Source organism: Bubalus kerabau, chromosome 12, assembly GCF_029407905.1.
Source record: "Bubalus kerabau isolate K-KA32 ecotype Philippines breed swamp buffalo chromosome 12, PCC_UOA_SB_1v2, whole genome shotgun sequence".
Classification (NCBI taxonomy): Eukaryota; Metazoa; Chordata; class Mammalia; order Artiodactyla; family Bovidae; genus Bubalus; species Bubalus kerabau.
The window spans coordinates 81,907,946-81,924,266 of NC_073635.1; the positions used below are offsets into that span (position 1 = coordinate 81,907,946).

Consider the following 16,321-nt stretch of genomic DNA (forward strand, 5'->3'; position numbering starts at 1 on the left):
CATTATTCATGCATATATGAAAGTTGCTAACAATTTTCCTCACAATAAGAAAGTGCTTATGAGCTGCCAAGTCACGAATACTACATCAAAGTTCACATAATTTTTTTCATACTTATGATTTCAGTTTGTAAGTTGCATATTATTATGGGAAAATGTTCATCTCTGATATGGTCTTTTATATACTGTTATTATTATTATTTTTCCCCAAATGCTTATCAATGTGTCAGACAATGCATTCAGTGCCCCAGACTCAGAGCTAGCAGGCAACGTGCGGAGAATCTGTCTTAACCTACACAGAGTGCCTTCAGACTTCACAGGTGGCGCTAGTGGTAAAGAACCTGCCTGCTGATCCAGAAGACAAAAGAGATGACAGGGGTTCCATCCCTGGGTCGGGAAGATTCCCTGGAGGAGGGCACGGTAACTCACTCCAGTATTCTTGCCTGGAGAATCCCCATGGACAGAGGAGCCTGGCGGGCTACAGTCCATGGGGTCCCAAAGAGTTGGATGTGCCTGAAGCAACTTAGAATGCAGGCAATGTGCCTTTAGTTTGCTTATTTTTTTTTTCTGATTTATGTAGAATGGATCCTATTCCTGTTGGAATAATATTGAAAATAATGGAAACAGTAGTATACATAAAAGCTTTGAAACATACATCAGTGTATGGTGTGGTAGTAGTAAGGTAGCATTAGTCACTCAGTTGTGTCCAACTCTTTGTGACCCTGTGGACCGGAGCCTGCTAGACTCCTCTGTCCATGGGATTCCCCAGGCACGAATACTGGAGTGGGTATCCGTTCCTTTCTCCAAGTGATCTTCCCTACCTAAGGATCGAACCTGGGTCTCCTGTATTGCAGGTGGAGTAAAAATCCTAGCAATGATGATGAAGAGAGAGCTGAGGGGCCGAGTTACTGACCAGCCTGCACAGTGAGAAAGGCAACAACCAGTCAGGAGTCCGGACGTGAGTTTGAACAAACTCTAGGATATGGTGAAGGGCAAGTGAAGTCTGGCGTGCTGAGTCCATGGGGAGGCAGGGAGTTTGACACGACTAAGTGACTGAATAAGAAGGACAGATTTCAAATAAAAATGCATATAAATTAAATATATTTTTAACTTCTGGAAATATATGTTACATAATCTAACTCCATATAAATGCCCATCACCAGAAGACTACATGCAAGTTTCCATCATTTCCATCTCTAATAGATGTGTGCATGTAAGTGAATATGTATATTCATTTATATTCACTTGCAAGAATATATATTCCTATTCCCTCTTTGTTACTGGAAGACTTTGAACAAATATATAAAGAAAATATAATCACAGAAATTCAGAATTGGGGAAAACCAACATTCTCTTCACCTGTGCCATTTGGGAAACTGAAATTCATCAGGTTAAACAAACCCACCAAGACCTGGCAGTTGGTGGATGGCAAAGCCAGCATCAGAAATCCTTTTCTGAACAAACAGTTCAGTGTTCTCTCCACTGGCCGGCTCCTGGTCTTATCCCCTCATTGCTTATTCATTTGAACAACAGTCGAGCGTGACTTTAAGAATTAAGAGTCGGGATAACATAATATTACAGTGATAAATCTTTTTCCCCTGAAGTCAATGAAAACAGCCTCCATATATTTCGCTTTTCCTAAAATTTCCCTCCCGCATCAACCAGAACTGTGAAAATACTCAGAAGACTGGAAGATTATTTCTTATCCCTGAAGCGCCTAATATTTCCAGGTGTTTTCACTACGTGGGAGGAAAAAAAAAATGCTCCTGGTTTTGCTCTAATGTCTGGAAAAGATGTTAACTAGACACCTTTTTATTCCACAGCTCTGGCCCAGATGAAAAGTTCTTTTTCTTGGAAATGAAGCTTATTTTTTATTGCTGCCCGGGAATACTGAAGCTTCCTGAAAGCTTTGGAGTACCTTTAACTTTTTGGAAACCCGGATGCCTCCTTTCTGCTGAAAATATTACCCGAGTGGATTTTGAGTGAAATTGAGATTTTTTTAAAAAAACTTCAAACCTGATGCGAAGTGATTGAACAATTAGTGTGGCTCATATATGTGGACAGATGAGTAAGAGCTGTTGATTATCTGACTCTAGATTAGCTTTCTGGATTTTTTTTTTTTTTTTTTTTTTGGTGAAACATATTTTCTTGCTGATTTTTATATTTTAATGGCCTTAATGTAGTACATAATGGTGTGTTAATTCTTTCCTTCCATTAAACCTGAAATACCATACTTTGAGCTTCTCAGGCGGCAGTGCTAGTGATAAAGAACCTGCCTGCCTACGCAGGAGACATAAGAGATGGGGGTTCAATCCGTGGGTTGGGAAGATCCCCTGGAAGAGGGCATGGCAACCGCTCCAGTATTTTTACCTGGAGAATCCCATGGACAGAGGAGCCTAGTGGGCTATGATTCATAGGGTCACAAAGAGTCCGATAGGACCGAAGCAACTTAGCATGCGTGCACCATACTTTAGTTCAAACTGTTGAATCTAATCAAACTGTCAAAAAGGCATTCATTTATTCATTCATTTAATCATTCTCTTGGCAAATATTTGCTGAAATATTACTATTCTGTGCCAGGCACTGGAGTGACAGTAAGGAATGATCAAGCAGAAGTCCCTGCATTCATGGAACCTGCATTTAATTAGGAAGAGGTAGATAATACACAGTAGGTGAACAAAAGATGTGAGACCCTGGGCAAGGCTGCAAAAAAAAAGCCAGAAGAAAAGGTTCTTGGTCTGGGAGGCAGATTTAGACAGAGCAAGGAAGGAGGGGGAGCAGAAAGGGGAGAAAGATGAGAGGGAAGGAGGAAGGGAATAGTAAATTAACAAATAAATGAGGCTTCTCTGATGGCTCAGCAGAGAAATCAGGCTTCTCTGATGGCTCAGGTAAACAATCTGCCTGCAATGTGGGAGACACAGGAGACTAGGTTTGATCCCTGGCTTGGGAAGATCCCCTGGAAGAGGAAAAGGCAAGCCACTCCAGTAATCTTGCCTGGGAAACCCCACGGACAGAGGAGCCTGGTGGGCTATAGTCCACGGGGTCGTAAAGAGTCTGAAGCGACTGAGCCCACATGCACAAGCAAATAAATACTTCTGAAAAATCTTGCTCAGCCTCACATCTCACACATCTAGTTATCTTCAGTTTTTGAGTCTTTCCTGCCTTGTCAACACGAATTACAGTGATGGAGCTGTCCATCTCTACAATTTCTATATGGGAGGGGCATCAGGAGGTCCATAATGTTGCTAATGGGCATTAGGGAGGGCCATCTGGGATCTGAGCAGTCAGCCCTGGGAGAGGCTTTTCCCAAGGCACAGGGCAATGTCCAGCGAGGGATGCAGCTATGAGCCATCGGCCATCAGCCAGGGGATGGGTACAGGAGCCTTGATGAGGGGATCTGGATGAGCACCCGCCATGGAGACCAACATAAAGTGTCTTTCATGAAATGACAGAGTGTTGTGCTTTATGCAATCAACAGTGTATAGAGCTACAATAGGGAGTGAATGTGCTGAAAACCGTAGGTTAGAAAGAACTCCCCTGGGGAGCAGAATAAGGACAGAGACAAAAGTCAGAGGCTGGATACAGTGGGGCCAGTTTGGAGGCTGTGGCAGTGGTGGAAAAAATAGAAGTAAAAGATGTTGAAGAGGGATGCTGGATTACTAAATGGTGGAATCAACTTGATTCAGTGACTTACTGGACAATCCAGGTAAACTGTAGAGAGGAATAAAAGATAGCTCTCAGAATAGGGGCTACTGAATTCAGTAAAATGATATAATTAATTGTTGTTGTTCAGACGCTAAGTCCTATCTGACTCTTTGCGACCCCATGGACTGCAGCAGCCAGACTTCCCTGTCCTTCACCATCTCCTGGAGCTTGCTCAAACTCATGTCCATTGAGTCGGTGATGCCATCCAACCATCTCATCCTCTGTCGCCCCTTCTCCTCCCCCCCTCAATCTTTCCCAGCATCAGGGGCTTTTCCAATGGGTCAGCTCTTCACATCAGGGGGCCAAATTATTGGAGCTTCAGGTTCAGTGCTTTTAAAATATTTCTTGAACCCCAGATTCTATGATTTTGTGACCTGATGACTCAGAACTATGTTTAAGGACTGAGATGCTTTTCAGTCCCGTTGAGTTTGGTTTCAGGCACTAGGGAGACTAGGCCTTTCTCTCAGAGCTGTCAGGGGGTCTTTGGGGTCAGTGAGAAGCTCAGAACCTTCCACACAGCAACTGGGTCCTTCCTACCTCTGCTCTCAAGAGGTGCTTGTCCTTGTGTTTTCTGCAAACTGGGAGAGGGAAGAAAGTAGGTCGTTCCAGGCATTTAGTACTTTGGCAGAAAAAAAAAAGTATATCAAAGTTTGCTAAAAAGAGAAAATGTTATTTTCTTTTATTTTGACAGAGTTTGTGTGGAGGATCTAAGACTTTCTACTGAGTCACCAACTCAGCCGCAATATAACTATTTCAGCTTCCTGGGAATACTATTTCTGAGTTGCAGTGATATAATGATCTGAACATTTCAATGCTTTCAGGAGCCTAGAACATACCATCTTTGCTTCACAGCTGCACACGGTCCTTATGGTAATATTCGTCATTGCATGGTGCCCTGTATGAAAATACCACAGAATAAAAGAAATGTTTTAATTCCTGAAAGAAATGTTCAAACAGCAATCCCCTATTCCACAAGTCTCTTTTTCCCTCAGAAAATATGCAAAAAGCAATACATGAGTCATTTGTTAAAAGTTCCATGTTTTCATTGCAAATTCCTAGTCAGGCTTTGGAATTGATGCTTCTCTTCTACGATTCCCATATTCTCTGAGTCACCAAAGTTTTTGGATGTTGGCAGGAGAGTCTGTTCCTACAATGTCCTCACAGAGTTACACGTGGCCAGGAAGGAGCAGGGTGCCAGGATTTGAACTAGGAGTGAGGGTGGGTATCATTCTTCCATCCAGGCATCCATGACCCCAGTCCTGGGTGCTGTGGTTCGCAAAGCTTCCCCCTATGATGTGCAAATAGAACTCTCAGCAATACTGTTAAAGTGTAGCCAGTGATTCCATAGGTCTGGGGCCATGGAGCTGAGAACTTGCATTTGTAACAAGTCCCCAGGTGCTGAGGATGCCTGCTCAGGAAATGACTGGTTTAGGGATTCCCTCTGTCTCTCCTCCAGATATGCCCTGCCTGCACAGGATGATCACATGATCCAGGGCATCTAGTAACATGAGATTTGGCTGCTGCTGCTGTTGCTAAGTCGCTTCAGTCGTGTCCGACTCTGTGGGACCCCATAGATGGCAGCCCACCAGGCTCCCCTGTCCCTGGAATTCTCCAGGCAAGAACACTGGAATGGGTTGCCATTTCCTTCTCCAATGCATGAGAGTGAAAAGTGAAAGTGAAGTTGCTCAGTCGTGCCCGACTCTTCGAGACCCCATGGACTGCAGCCTACCAGGCTCCTCTGTCCATGGGATTTTCCAGGCAAGAGTAAGGCTCCTTCTAAACCACACTGTGGCTACCCAGGACTCTGGAATTTCCCGCCCAGACAGCTCCCTGTTGTGTACACACATCTCCCCAGTCTGTCCTTCCCCTGGCCCCTCCCACCACCAGTGTGTACATGCGTGGTTCAGTAGGGGTTGGCAAAGGGTCAGCCTTTGGAGAAGAGAGAGAGAAGCGGGTGGCCCTCTGTTCAGGGACCTCCATTTGCCTTTTTGCCCCAGCAGGTAAATGTTAGAAGTGGTCTTTTTTTTTTTTTTTTAACTTTTTATGTTGTATTGCAGTATAACCGATTGATGAACAACGCTGTGATGGTTTCAGGTGAACAGCAGAGACACTCAGTCACACACACACATATATCCATTCTCTAAACTCCCCTCCCATCCAGGCTGCCGCATAACACTGAGAAGAGCTCCCCATGCTCTACAGTAGGTCCTTGTTGGTGATCCACTTTAAATACAGCCACGTGCACCTGTCCACCCCACACTCCCTAACTATCCCTTCCCCCTATGCTTCCTCCTACCAATCCTAAGTTCCTTCTCAAGATTTTTTTGATGTGGACCATCTTTAAAGTCCGTATTGAATTTGTAACAACATTGCTTCTGTTCTCACGTTTAGGTTTTTTGGCCGCTATCTTAGCTCCCCACCCAAGGATCAAATCCGAACCCGCCCTGCATTGGAAGGCAAGGTTTTAGGACTGATCCCTGGGGGAGTCTTACATCTGTTCACGTGAATGACAGGAAGAGATTCCATCCGGAAATGTTTTCTCTGATTTTAAGGCCAGGGTGCAGTTTGGATGGTTCTGTTCCATGAGAATCTACTGCCTCTAAAGGTCTTCTTAGAACAATGGGAGAATGTTTCTTCCCTTCCATAGAAGGGTCCACACCTTTCCCAGGTGACCGCGCCATGTAGGGGAACCTGCAGGCTTTGGGGGCTCATAGCTTTCAGCTGAAGTCCAACTTCCTGTATGAATTTGAGTAAGTCCATCACTTTTGAGCAGGAAGGCATGCTTTGGTCTCAGTTTCTTGATCTTTATAATGGGAATACTACCCTACTCTCTGCCACATCTTCCCCATTTCCAGCCAACTTCCCTTCATCCTTTGGCCTTTAGCTCAAATGCCATCATTTTTTTTTTTCCATTGAGAAAATTTTTATTGAAATATATTTGACATATAATATTGTGTGAGTTCCACATGGACAACATGTCAATTTGATACTTTTTTATATTGGAGCGTCTTAACTAGATCAGACGCTTGGAGCTAAGATGGGAGTAACTGGCAGCCTTTCCTCCTTTCATGCTCCTGAGTTTGCTTTATGTCTGCTAGCCCAGTGGATTCCTAGAGCAGGGATCAGGTCTCCTTAATTGTCTGCTGTGTCTTCTTTACTGGCACAGAGCCTGACACCTAATGGATGCTCAACCTGTGTTTGCTAAATGAGGAAATGAATGTGTGGCTATTGCTACAATTGCAGAGAGAATTTCCTAAGTGACTGGCACCGAGTAGGTGCTTCGCAAGTGACACTCATGATTTTTCAGTGCTGTTGACACTGGAATCACACATTGTATCTTCTCATACTCAATCTGTGGGGGAGAACGGGGTGAACTTGGAACAGCTACAGTCTGAACTGTCCAAGTCAAGAAAAAAAATGTGGTGTGATAAACTACTGGCCCGAACAACTAGAAGCATGACACACTTTTTAAAGGCTTAAGGAAACGAGAGATCCATAATTTAAAACGCAGGATCAAAAGTGCAAAAAAGCGGTCCTTAACTCATTTTGCTTGCCCCTCACAACTCACACCACAGGCAGTCCAAGAGCGCACGTTCTTGAAGAGCAAGGGGTGAAAAGGAATTTCCTCCTGACATCACCTAACTCCCCCCTTCCTCTCCTCATCTCTGGGGATTGTCTTATCTGTCCCTTTAATGTCAGCCAGCCCAAATAGTCTCTTGTCAAATATTTCTGGGGCCTGTACTTGAAGAAAGGAACGATTCTCTCAAATCTGTGAACAGGACATTTTTCTTTCCTTTCTTTTTTTTTTTTATGTCAAAATAAACCATCTGCTTGTACAACTGTTTCTAATTACTTCCCTGCCTAGACTCTCCACTTGAGGGGTTTGGTACCAGCACCCCGCCCAGAGTGCTGCCGCCCAAACCCTCGCAGGCAGCTCGTCCACGCCCTCGCAGCTCCGGGTAGAGCCCGGGTCCTGCACGCCTGGGTGTTTGCGGGTCCCTCTGCCCCGCCGTCTGCTGGGGGCACGTCTCTCCCCTCGGTCTCCCCGCCCCCGGGAGCCCCACCTCGCAGCCACGCTCCTTGCTTCTGCAGCCTGGAAACTCAGCATGCGTCCCGCAGGCTTGGGGAGCGTCTTGCTGCTGGTGTCCTCCCTTCTCCTGCCGGGGGGGCTGTCAGCTGTTCCGCAGAGCTTTTCGCCGTCTCTGAGGTAAGTCTAGTTTGTTTTTCTTGAAGACAGACCTGCCCTGCCTTGCGTGGCGGGACTCAAAGCTCCGGGATGGCTGCCCCAAGCCAAGGGCAGTTAGGAAGTTGGACGCCAGATCAACTGTTTTTCAACCTGTTCCGATGATTCTTCTTCCATCTACACTGTGTATTACCTTACCCCTGTTCATTTGCCCTTCCTTGGGAAAAATACAATCATTGAATACATTTATCATTTCCTCCTACTCCAATACGTATCAGGAGGAATTTTCTGCCATGCCAGGTGTACCTTTGTGCTCTCATCACGTAGAAGGCAGAGCTATTGCGTGGGGCTCGCATTAGCATTTTGCATGACATTTTCAAAGAGGATTGGAGGCACATCGCGATAACTAAACTTGTATGCTTTGAAAGTATAGTTTATAAGTATCGCTTCTTGCAACTTGAAAAAGCCTTATGTCTTCTGCTATCATAACCTGTATAGTTCTTTCTATATAATCATCTCTCCTTTTTCATAAAACAACTGCTCCTGACCATCAGCTAGCAACAGGACTTTTGAAAGAGAACTGAAAAGTCAGCCAAGAGTCAGACTTTGGATTAATTTGCATTTAATCTAAATGCGCTTTGTAAAGTTCAGTGGCGGACCTCCAAGGGGCAGGCCTGGATCCTCCAGTTCACCTGGAAGACGGTCCTCTTCTTCGGTGGGGCAGGTCACCACTTAGACATCTGTGGTCATTTCTCCAGTGATGACCAGTGGATAGCATCAGCTTGGTCCTCGGAGAAACCGGGGAGGAGGAGGTGCCCAGGCTAACGATCCCCAGGGGGTTGGCGTTTGGTCTCCAGTTCGGGATCTGGGTGGACCCTGGGAGGCCGCGGCGGCGGGGCGGGTTGGGGGCGGGTGCTCGGAGCAGAAGGAGCAGTGCCTGGACGTGATGGTGGCCCCCGCTGTGGTCTGTCGCCCCTGCAGGAGCGGCCCGGGCGCCGCCGCGTGCAGGCTGTCCCGGGCCGAGTCGGAGCGCCGGTGCCGCGCGCCCGGGCAGCCCCCAGGGGGCGCTCTGTGCCACGGCCGCGGCAGTTGCGATTGCGGGGTGTGCATCTGTCACGTGAGCGAGCCCGGCGTGTACTTCGGGCCCCTGTGCGAGTGCCACGAGTGGGTGTGCGAGACCTACGACGGCAGCACCTGTGCAGGTAAGGGGGCGCGGCGCCGGGCCCTCCGCACGCGCTCCCCGGGGGGCTTCGGCCCCTTGGGGGAAGCGGAGGCTGGGGACCATCCCATCAGCATCCTAGAAGCCACCACGGGGAGCGGCAGGGCGGGGCCCTGCCTTCCGCCAGTCGGTTCTGGAATCACGTCTCTTAACCCCGACCTCTGCCCTAGGGCCCAGACTTCAGTGGAAATAATATTTGCTAAGGTTCCCTCGCTCGATTACAAATCTCAGCTTCTACTGTTGCTTCCTCATTACAGACCAAACCTCCCCACTTCCCCGTAAATGGAGTTATTTCGCTGGGCTCTCCACCCTGATCACGCATGTTAATCATAATATTTGCAGAGTGGAAGCCCCTATTTGTTTTATTTCTTAATTGAAGGGTAGCTGATTGACAGTGTGGCGTTAGTTTCTGACCCGTGTTTTCTTTCTTTACCAAGGAAGTACAGGAGAATGTGATTTTCCTAAATTCCAGGGAAGCCCACTGTGTTTTTGAATGTGGATTTGCCCTCTCATAGGTAGCATGCAGTTGACACGTAGTGGCCTGTATCAGAAAACCATACACCAAAACGAGCAGGCCCCTATATTCTTGGAAGCGATGGCTTTTGTATTGTTTTCGCTGCTCCCATTTTTTGGCTTCAATGCAGCTTGGTGTTTTGTAAGGGTGGAGTGAAAATAAATTCATTTCCTTTGCACATTTTAAAGGAGTGACTTGGGTTCTCATACTGGAAGGGGTCAAGCTATTTCTTCGAAGAGAACACCCCTCACGTCTATACCCAGTTTCGCATAACAGCACCGTTTACTTGGAGCCAAGAACCTCAATCAGGTCATTGTGAATGATCCAGGCCCTCGGTCAGTAAAAGTGCATCCTCAGTGCACTTTTGTGGGAATACACACAGTGCGTTCCCACCAGTGTTTGGCAGACTCGTAGGAAAAAAAAAAATCCACTTATTTTACCCACAGTGTACTGAGAATAAGAGTCCAACACTAACAGAGAGACCAAGCATGAGTTTATAGAAAAATGTTTTTTTTTCTCCTGTGGCATTTGGGCCTAGAAGCGCAGGGAGGGTATGTAATATGTGGGCTGTTTGACAATGAAAAAAAAAAGTCATATAAGTAATTTGGAGGGCCACAGGTGCTCCTGTGTGTTTGTGTAGCCTTGGAGGCTGCGGTTCAACCCTTTAAAAGTATTGAATGCCACAACTTATTTTAGCTTGTCAGTCCCACATGCTACAGTGCTATTAAGGGCAGCCCTTTGGAATGAAAGCTAAGTATTGTCTAATATTTCTCTCCAAATTCAACTGTTACCTGGCTTCTCTGGCTTTGATTGCCTCTGGCAAGGCCTCCTCAATATCGTGAGTACTGGACACATTTTTCAGGGCATTTTTGCATTGTTTTTTCACTGGAAACATAAGAAGCAGAATGCAGTTTTTCAGCCAGTAAGCTAGTTCTGGTTACCAGTAGCTTGAACTCCCCTTTTAAAGAAGTTGATCGGTTTCCTTTCTGTTAGTTAAAGGGTAGCTGTGGTATGTATATGTACTCTGGTTTATCTCCCATGGAAAATGATTTTTTGTTTCATCCTGACATCTTTGTCACTACATTCCTTCCATCCTGGTGCAAAATGCATCCCTGAGTCATGCATGGTTTTGTTTGCTTGTGTGTACATTCCTGCTTCTCTATATTTAAGACTGAATGAAAGAACTGCGTTTGTTTCCAGTCCTCATCTTTCTGACTGTTGCCCATTGATGCCGGCTCGCTGGGCCTGGTGTAGAATCTGCCCCTGCAAATGCGCTGGCTATATTTGCCAGGTCAGTGAGGACAGCCTTACACACAGTCTATCTGGTTATCTTGCCAGCTTGCCTGCTTATTCTGTGCTTCAAGTTTAGCTACTCCATTCTGTCTGCAAGAAATAATTGCTGTATTATCGCCAGTAAGATAGAAACATGGGCTTCCCCAGTGGCTCAGCAGTAAAAAGAATCTGCCTGCAATACAGGAGACACAGGAGACATGGGTTCGATCCCTGGGTCAGGAAGATCCCCTGGAGAAGGAAACGGCAACCCACTCCGGTATTCTTGCCTGGGAAATCTCATGGACAGAGAAGCCTCCTGGGCTACAGTCCATGGGGTTGCAAAGAGTCGAACATGACTGAGCACTCACTCAAGATAGAAACAGCAGGTTGTCTTTTATGTTTTATGTGCTTCTGGGCCTTGGTCTCTGTGATGAGCCCCTATAGATGATTTTCAGAAACAGAGTAACTTCCAGAGACTTCCCCCACCTCTGTGAAGAAAACACAGTTCTGCTCTGGCAGGGTATCATAGAGTGGTTAAGACTGTGGGCTTTGGGAGAAGTTTTCCAGGATTTGAATCCCACACTTAACATCTGTCTGAACTTGGGCAGTTACTTAACATTCCTGAGCCTTGATTTCTTCTTCTGTAAAATGGGAATAATAAAGTAGCTATCTTATGGGATTGTTGTGAGGTTTAACAGATGCAGGAGACTTAGAATAGTGTTTTGTGTAAAGTCAGCACTCAATATACATGAATATGCTTGTATATGTCTATATAACATTATTTTGGAATGCGCAAAAGGTGAGCTAGGATGAATGGATAGAAAGAGATGGACAGATAAAGAGCCTGGCTTTGTGTTTGTTAGTCAGTTGATAACTGTGAAAGCAATTTAGTTTCATTAATGTCTTGGGGGTGGGGGGGACCTGTTATTGATCCAAAGTTCAAAAGGTCAAGCAAGGACAGCAATTTTGGCTCAACCAGAGAGCCTCTGTAGGAGATACACTGTGCTCTTTTCAAGTTAAGTTCACTGGGATTCTTACACCGTGACTCACAGGAGACATACTTACTTTAGATGAGCTGGTGAGAGTGATGACGTTTACACACGATCACAAGTGGTCTCTCTCTCCCAGTCTCCACTGGCTCCTGGCACATGGATCTTCCTCCAAATTCTATAGCATAAAGATCTGACCCAGCGATTATTCGTGTGGGTGTGAAAGGTCTAATGAGGAGTAAACTCATTTTGGTGAAATATTTCTTTAAGAACAGTCAAATGTTTGATTCTATAAAAACAAACTTTCTGTTTGGAATTCAGGGTATCCTGAATAACCCCCTGGGTACCTGTGATTACATTTAAAGTATTGGTTTCTTAAACACTTTTCCAATCACTTTTTGAAATATGTCGCTTAAAAGAGTTTCAGTTTTAGGAACTTGGAAAAGCTAATTGAATCCACTGTAGCCAGTTCTATAAAGTGCTATTGGAGAAGGGAATGGCAACCCACTCCAGTGTACTTGCCTGGAGAATTCCATGGACAGAGGAACTTGGCAGGCTATAGTCCATGGGGTCGCAAAGAGTCAGACACGACTGAGCAACTAATACACACACACACACACACACACACATACATAAAGTGCTATATGGCCTTCCCTGATGGCTCAGTGGGTAAAGAATATGCCTGCAGTGCGGGAGATGAAGGAGACTTGGGTTTGATCCCTGGGTCAAGAAGATCCAGGGATCAAACCCATGAATCACATGGACAGAGAAGCCTAGAGGGTTACAATCCAAAGGGCTGCAAAGAGTTGGACACGACTGAGTGACTAAGCACTCACACTTGCACACACAAAGTGCTGTATATTTGCTAGACTCTGTTTACTGTTAAAGATGTTGTGCTATTAAAGATGTTGTGTAGTCGCTTAGTCATGTCTGACTCTTTGCAACCCCATGGACTGTAGTTCACCAGGCTCCTCTGTCCCTGGGATTTCCCAGGCAAAAATACTGGAGTGGGTTGCCATTTCATTCTCCAGAGGATCTTTCTGACCCAGGGATTAAACCTATGTCTCCTGCATTGGCGGGCGGATTCTTTACCACTGAGCCACCAGGGAAAACCCGTAAGATGTTGTAAACACATGCATATGTATAACTGAATCACTTTGCTGTATACCTGGAACTAATGCGACATTGTTCATCAACTGTATTCCCATATAAAAGGAAAAGTTAAAAAATAATAAAATAAAGGTCAGTTAACTCCTAAAAAAATAAAGGTGCTACAAAAGATGAGGAATACATGACAGGTTCCCACTGAGTAGGGAGGTTCAGAGAAATACCAAATGCCTATAAGGCAAGGAAGAATATAATTTCTATGTATTTCTATGAGGGTTCCATTAAGGTAGGAATTAAATATTGTGGTGTAAATTCTGGAAAAATTGTAGCATTTGACATAAATCTTTTAGTATAAGGTGGTTTTTATTCCAAAGGGTGGACAGTTGGAATTCTGAGTGAAGAAAAATTGAAGAAATGGTTTAGAGGCAGAAAAACATGTGGGTGTGTTTGGAGAAGAGTGAAGGGTTCTGGGGCTGGCTTCACTGGAAATTAGGGCTGTGGGAAGCCTAGTGGAAGATATGTTGAGAGCTCTGAACCTGAAGGTGAAAGTGAAAAGTGAAAGTCACTCAGTCGTGTCCGACTCTTTTGCGACCCCATGGACTACACAGTCCATGGAATTCTCCAGGCCAGAATGCTGGAGTGGGTAGCCCTTCCCTTCTCCAGCAGATCTTCCCAACCCAGGGATCGAACCCAGGTCTCCTGCAGAAGAATTGCAGGCAGATTCTTTATCAGCTGAGCCACAAGGGAAGCACGCTGAATGTGAAGCCTGTGCTCAGTTAAGGAGTATACAGGAATCATGAAGCAGTTTGAACATGGGAGTTTGAACATGATTGATGGTCAGTGCTTTGATTCATGGGAAGTAATATGGTGCCTGGGGGCCCAGCAGGTTGGGATTGACACTTGATGGGGAGGAACTCAGGTTAGATCGTGTTTAAATACTAGTTCCCGGGGAAGTGAATAAGGATAGAATTATGAGGCATTTTAAAGACTGCTGGAAGATAGAATCATATGCTTCAGTACTCAGGAATGAGTAAGATGGTGTCAGTGATAGAACTGATGGAAGAAAGTCAGGAGAAAGAATCAGAAAACTCATCAATGGTGAGAAGGCCCTGCTAAATTAAAAACTCTTATTTTTATCTGGAATTGCTGTGAAATGAAGAATGATTGCTTATAGAATGAGTCTGGACTTTATGGCACTTCTGGGGTTAGATCGGAATCTTGTCTGAATTGTTAACTGGAGTTAACTTGTTTCTGTCATTCATCCCTGAGACAGTCATTTGATTTCTCTGAAAGTTAGTTTCTTTTTCTGGAACATCTTTATGGATATAAAGAACTTAACATTCTTCAGGATGTTATTTAGAATAATTTTTAATCTTTATGTATAAATACATTTAATATCTATATAATTTAAAGATTAATTTATTCAGTTCAATCGCTCAGTCATGTCCAACTCTTTGTGACCCCATGGACTGCAGCACTCCAGGCCTCCCTGTCCATCACCAACTCCTGCAGTTTACTCAAACTCATGACCATTGAGTTGGTGATGCCATCCAGTGATCTCATCCTCTGTCATCCTCTTCTCCTCCTGCCCTCAATCTTTCCCAGCATCAGGGTCTTTTCAAATGAGTCAGCTCTTCGCATCAGGTGGCCAAAGTATTGGAGTTTCAGCTTCAACATCAGTCCTTTCAATGAACACCCAGGACTGATCTCCTTTAGGATGGACTGGTTGGATCTCCTTGCAGTCCAAGGGACTCTCAAGAGTCTTCTCCAACACCACAGGTCAAAAGCATCAATTCTTTGGTGCTCAGCTTTCTTTATAGACCAACTCTCACATCCATACATGACTACCAGAAAAACCACAGCCTTGACTAGGTGGACCTTTGTTGGCAAAGTAATGTTCCTGTTTTTTAATATGCTATCTAGGTTGGTCATAACTTTCTTTCCAAGGAGCAAGCATCTTTTAATTTCATGGCTGCAATCACCATTTGCAGTGATTTTGGAGCCCCCCAAAAATTAATAGATTTAATTTATTCAGACTATGAAACATCCTTATAAGCATTGATTTAAACACACATGGTATGAAAATACTTAAAATACATGGAAATACCCCTAATATGGAAGTATTAGTAATTTTTTTCTGGCAGCTATTTCTGACATCTACACTATTAAGTAGTATGAGAACTGTGTATGATTATTCCTGAGAGCTGGATTTTCTGAATCCTTATAGTCTGTCCTAGAACTGTTGGACCCACTTGCTCCTCACAGTTGCATTTTACTTAAATTTTTTTTTTCAAAACTGGAGTATAGTTGTTTTAAAATGTTTCTACTGTACAGCACTGTGAAGTAGCTATGGTGTGCATATGTCCCCTCCCTCGTGGACCTCCCTTCCATCCTCCATCTCACCCCTCCAAGCCGTCACAGAGCACCAAGTTGAGCTCTCTGTTTTACAGCTGCTTCCCACTAGCTATCTGTCTAACATGTGGTAGTATATACATGTCCGTGCTACTTTCTCAATTCATCTCCCTCATCTCACATGCCCCCACCCCATGTTCACAGGTCCATTCCCTATGCCTGTGTCTCTGTCTCTGCCCTGAAGATAGGTTCATCAGGGCCATTTTTCTAGATTCCACATATATGCATTAATATACGGTCTTTCTTTTTCTCTTTTTGACCTACTTCACTGTGTATGACAGACTCTAGATTTATCCACATCTCTACAAATGACCCAATTTTGTTCCTTTTAATGGCTGAATAATATTCCATTGTATATATGCACCACATCTTTATCCACTCCTCTGCTGATCGACGTTTAAGTTATGTTCATGTCCTGGCTACTGTAAAGAACGCTGTGGTGAACACTGGGGTACATGTGTCTTTGGAATTATGGTTGTATTTTTCTTAGATAATTGAATAACTGTCTCCAAGCCTATTTTGTGGAATCACTCTTCGGTTTTTCTTTCTTAGTGGTCTTCTGTTTTCCACCTTACCCCCCTTAGCTGCAGTTCTATATCCAAAGATTCAACCTACCCTGGATCATGGAGTACTGGGGTACATGTTTATTGTAACACATCCACATTGTAAGTGGCACTGTGCAGTTCAAACCTGTGTAGTTCAAAGGTCAGCTGATTTAGTGAAACATTAGTACAGGTCCTAGAGACATCAAGGGTGGGGTTGTTTAATCACAGGAATGTAAACCAACTTAAGACTGAATAGTAATCATTCTAGTTCTTGAAACTCTTCGATTTTCAGTCCTGTACTTCAGTCCTCTCCCTGCTCTCCAAACTTTTCTTTCTCTCACTGTTCATCATGTTTATTTCATTTCCAAATTCTGCTCA

General features: G+C 44.6%; 1 protein-coding gene across 1 annotated transcript in view; it reads left to right on the forward strand.

Annotated features, from left to right (window-relative positions):
* Positions 1-7,609: 7,609 nt before the first annotated feature.
* The window catches only part of ITGBL1 (integrin subunit beta like 1), a 230,615-nt gene continuing 221,903 nt past the window's right edge, over positions 7,610-16,321 (forward strand). The window contains exons 1-2 of the mRNA XM_055542966.1: positions 7,610-7,909; positions 8,867-9,087. Coding sequence (XP_055398941.1) covers positions 7,809-7,909; positions 8,867-9,087 — 322 coding nt within the window. The 5' untranslated portion in view covers positions 7,610-7,808. The remainder of the gene's footprint in view (positions 7,910-8,866; positions 9,088-16,321) is intronic.